At 41.0% G+C, this 5,286-nt stretch overlaps 1 protein-coding gene across 1 annotated transcript in view; it reads left to right on the forward strand.

The window, feature by feature from the left end:
- Positions 1-4,009, forward strand: part of Rgs5 (regulator of G protein signaling 5) — a 43,542-nt gene extending 39,533 nt beyond the window's left edge. Inside the window, exon 5 of the mRNA XM_029539183.1 lies at positions 301-4,009. Coding sequence (XP_029395043.1) covers positions 301-462 — 162 coding nt within the window. The 3' untranslated portion in view covers positions 463-4,009. The remainder of the gene's footprint in view (positions 1-300) is intronic.
- Positions 4,010-5,286: the final 1,277 nt, after the last annotated feature.

Below are 5,286 nucleotides of genomic sequence, written 5' to 3' on the forward strand. Positions count from 1 at the left end.
TATATATATATATATATATATATATATATATATATATATATTCTTAGGTTGCTGAAGGATGCAATAGCATATTCATAGATTGGATACTGGCTGAGGATACCTGGTAGGTGTCCAATACTGGTTGGATCTGAACCACGTGTTCATGCCAGCATCAGTTCTTCTGAAACAGCAGTGGCATTTCTTACTTTGTATGGCATTCCCCCTGTCTCTCATCTTGCTGGTGAGAACTCTGCCCCTCTGGTGCCCTCATCGAATCCTGAAGCCCAAGCTGACCCAGTGACCCTGTTTCCTGGCCCACAGGTGAACATTGACCACTTCACTAAGGACATCACCATGAAGAACCTGCTGGAACCCTCCCCTCACAGCTTTGACTTGGCCCAGAAAAGGATCTATGCCCTGATGGAGAAGGATTCTCTGCCCCGCTTTGTGCGCTCTGAGTTTTATAAGGAGTTAATCAAGTAGTCATCTGGTCAGGCTTCCAAAAGTTGCCCTGTGAGTTGAGTTACATCCTCTGTAGCATCACAGCACCCTCCCAGGCACCTGCACAGTTCTCCATAGCAGCTTTGCTCCAAGATACCCAAACACAGGCAAACCACAGGCTGTGTTGCTAACTCTTTCCCTCATGTTGGTTTGGTTATGTGGATCTGTTGTCTAAGGGCCTTCACTTTTTTGTTGTTGTTGTTGTTCTTTCTGACTGCTTTGTAATAAAGCTTTACCAAGTCACTGTCAGTCTAAGTCACAAAAATATCCGGTTTGACATAAAGCTGTCTGTGCAAAGAATAGGTGATAGATTGCTATTTTAACTAGGCTGAAAAGAAAACCAGATGCAAGTGTCCCCTTTCATGGGGATTTGACTGATCTTGTTTATCGTTTTAATTCTTATTCTCTAATGACTTCAGAATTTGGTTAGTAAAGAACAGCAAGCTGGTCATAAGGCAGCCACCATTGGGTTTTTAAGCAAATGCATTATTTAGCATTACTGACCTCCCCTATCTAGAGTACCCCTGTGTTACCTGGACACTCTCAATAAGAGATACAATGAATACATTGTGCTTCCAAACAGAATTCATTTCAATTCTGCCCTTTATGCTTCCAAATCTCGAGGGTAAAGGGCAGCCTTTGACTCTCTCAAACAATTAGAAATGCTAATGCCCAAACATCTTTTTGAGCTGTTTCTTAAACAACGGAAACAATAATTTCAAATGGAAACATTTTCTTCACATTAGTTGGAATATCCGAATGTCTGAAAGTACCCAAGTAATGAACTGGCTGTTACCCACTCACCCAGATGGCTCCTGTCATGGCGACCTCAATTGACTCTGCTTACAAATCGACTGTGGGAATGGTCAGTCTTGTCAGTGCAGGGTGAGGAGGGTGGGAGGGGTGCCTCAAGAGCAGTGCTGTGAGGCCACAAAAGGATGCAGGAAGGCATGTTTCTGCAGTCTAAGGGCTGCATCATATATCCAGGCATTTACTATATCACTATATAATTTTAAATTTAAAGCAATATATATATATATATATATATATATATATATATATATATACATATCTATGCACACACACACACACACACACACACACACACACACACATATATTCTTTTAATATATAAGATAGACAATGAGAGGTAAGTAGTCTAGCTCCAAAGGAGAACCCAAATGTATTAAAATTGGACTAGGAACTATTTGTAGGAAACAACAACAACAACAAACCTCCATGTTAGTAATAGTTCCTATGGTAACAAGAAGAAAATACATTCTTTTAAGTCTGAGAAATGAGAAAAAAATGGTATGACCTTTCCAGGAAAAGAATATGTATTGTTTGTTTAGCATTCCTCCCCCCTCCTTCCCCTGCTCGCCAGTTTCCCTTGAGTAAATTGCCTGAGAAAGTAGGAAGCTAACGTAGTGTGTGAGCCCAGGGCTGCTTGTGGTTCCCTCTTCCAGGAGAGCACAGCTAGGCTGAAAGTGGATCCGGGATGTAGGAAAGGGTTGGGTCTAAATTGTGGTCGAGGGCAGGAGTATTTGCTTCTCGTTCCCGAAGGAGGCCTGTGACTCACCTAGGAACTGGCCTGTCATCTGGGCTTCTGTCTGAGGCTGATAGAGTTCTGGGTTGAGGGTCAGATTAATCTTTAAATCAAATCAGCAGATATAGACTATCAGGCTCAGGAACCTGTGTCCCAAGTGTGTCCGCTAGAGCAGGGTTGTTCACGTAAACAGACACACAGACACACATACTCTCTCTCGCACACACACAGAGACACACATAGACACAGAGAGAGAGAGAGAGAGAGGATGCACACTCACGCACACACTCTCTCCTATATAAAGGACACCTTTCAAAAGGCAGAACCAAATACATGGAAATATTTTACTGTCTTTGCTTATCATTCCATATACCACCATACTTTATTGTATACATTGAACTTTTACTCCATTTTCATTTCAAATGCATGAGGTGAGTTAATGAAAAAGTTTTTCTTTTATCCCATTTAATAACATAGACGTCTCTTGCCTGATGCTTCCTCTGTCTAAAATCCATTTCTATGAGAAGGATTCAATTATTTCCTGAAGACGAGTAGGCATCCATTAACTCATCATTGATAAACTAATAAGCACTCCCTCCTAGGGATTTACCAAATTATGCCATCATACAAGAGATGGCATGAGAATTATTTAAGCAACCAGTGAATCTGAAGGAATGACTTTCACTTCTGAAACTGTATCCTCTAGCAGGCATTTCCTTCACTCCTAGGGATTTAGCAGATTTGGAAGATAATTAGATACAAGGAGAAGGGCAATAAAGCAGAAAGGGGAAATAGCAAAGAAGTAAGCGCTCAGGCTAGGAAAACTAGCACACTGGCTAGAACACACAGAGGAACAGGCCAGCATGAAGGATAATCATGCTGCATCTTGCTGTCATTCTGGGTTGCAGAAGGCGTTTCAGGGCTCACCATGAAGTAAGACAAGGAAGTTCATCTTAAGATCCCATGGGAAATTAACTAGAGAAAAAGGCAACTGTGGAGTGCTTCTTTTCCATTAGACTTGTGGGTGCTGCAAAGTAGAGTGTGGAGATTTCAGTTTGGCGCATCCAGGCATCCAAACCCCAGGGCTAGCGAACCCTAGGCGGGTTTGGACTGTAAGTCTTGGTGTGTAGACTCTCCAGAGTTGAGTCTCCATTCCACGTGCGTTAGAGCATCCATCGAACATTTTCAACACAAAGCCAGCAATTTCAAAACCACTTCTGGTATTAGACACATTTCCCATTAAATAAGTCCTGTGGCTAATGAAAGCAATTGATAACCAAAGAAAAAAGCTTTCTGTAGCCTCAATAAGTTATCCTGGAACTGAAAAGTGTCTGCTGTCCTCACTGAGGAGACATCTGGGGCTCTAAATGGAAGCTTATTGCAGACAATGATGATGATAACCCACAGTCGGTAGCTTTGGATGTTTAACCTCAATTCACTCTTTAATGATAATCATATGTATCAAGTAGAGAAGCTATGTAACCATTTTGCTCATTATCCAGTTTAATAAGCTCTCTCACTTGATAGCCTTTTCCCTCCTCCCTCACTTGCCCTCCCTTCCTCCATGAAACACCATGGCTCACAGTACTTAGGTAATAGTGAATATGTTTAAGAGCACATAAGTTCCTACCTAGGAAGAGGTACAGGCAAAAGCATAGACAAGATAAAGAGAAATGCTGAGACATATGTCACAGGAGAGGAGGAATCTAGGTAATGCTTGCCAGACATTCCAGGACATGGAGTCATCGCGATGGGAGGGAACTAGAGTTCTGGTTTTGTTTTTAATTCTGTAACTTGGGAAGTTATTCTTTTGGGGGCTAGAATGGATGGGCTGAGGGGTTTATTAAGTCCTGTGCCAGCACTTTTCTCATAAAGTTATAAATTCTGGACCAATAGTGTTTGTTTCCTGATTATTGTATCCAATACTTTGTGTAATATGTAACTCACTCTTACTGATAATAAAATAAATTTTAGCCTGTAACACAAGTCACATTTTATGTTAAATATGCATCTACGTAATGGTCTCGTGAATTCTTCTTGACTTCCAAATGTTCTTTCAGGAAGCATGTTTTCAGGAAAGGATCATCTCCCTACCCCCCCCCCCCTTCACAACATGTGAAGCTTTTTGATCTGTGGACAGGTTTCCCATCAACAACATTCTGTCCCAACAGGGTCTGCTAAACAAGACTATTTACTATAGACAAAATTCCCCAAATCATTTCAATGCTATCTATTCTTCTCCTAATTTTAATCATCTTGGGTGTGCTTCTGAGAGTTTCCAGCAAAAAGTATTATTAAGAGGGACCACAGACATTTCAAATGGCATTGTTATTGTCACAGTGGAAGTACCACTTGGATCAGAGGAACTACATGAAATCCTGTGAGACCTGGGGGTTATTGGCATTAACAAAAAACAGGACAAATGAACCTATGCCCAACTGAAACCCAATCTTATTGTGTGTCAAGCTTGGGTAAACAAAGTCAGTTAAGGCAAGTTCTCCAAGTTAAAAGGTATTTGAGGTTTTTCTTTTTCCCTCTAAATTTACATTTTCTGAATTTTGGTGTGTAAGTTACTTTACTATTACTGTGATAGAATATAACGCATAGAAGCAACGTAAAGGAGAGAGAGTTTATTTTGGCTTATGGATTCAGAGAGATGAGAGTCCATGATGGCCAAGCACAGGCATGGCTACAAGAACAAGAAGTTGAGAGCTCATATCTTGAATGACAAGCTCAAAGCAGAGAAAGCAAACTACCAGCAAGGCAATGCTGTAATCTCTCAAAGTTCATTTCAAACTTCCTCCAACAAAGGACCTTCTACAACTTCACACAGAGCACCACCAACTGGGAACCAAGTGTTTAAATGACTGAGACTAGTGGGTGGAGAGGTACATTTCTCATTCAAATCCCTACAATCAGTATCTTCCAATTTTACCAATATAGCAGCTTCCCTCATGGCTTCTCTTTGCATGGTCTCTTGTGCAGTCTGTGTTTGAATGAGTCTTAACAGACCAGTTCTTGGTGTTTTCAAATTATCCACTTTTTGGTCAAACCCTATTCTGTTTGTTAAAACAGTAAATATATGGGTGATAATTTTATTAAAAGGCAAGCTTTGGAGTCCTTGCCTTGTGTTTGGCAGACAGGTTTTCTGGCCAAGTAACCAGGTCTCTACTGTTGAAAACCACATTTCCATATTGTTTTCACCATGGGGTATTGAGTGGGTTGGCATGATGACAACCATACTCAGAAAAATGGTGCCT

Source organism: Mus pahari, chromosome 5, assembly GCF_900095145.1.
Source record: "Mus pahari chromosome 5, PAHARI_EIJ_v1.1, whole genome shotgun sequence".
NCBI classification, from domain to species: domain Eukaryota; kingdom Metazoa; phylum Chordata; class Mammalia; order Rodentia; family Muridae; genus Mus; species Mus pahari.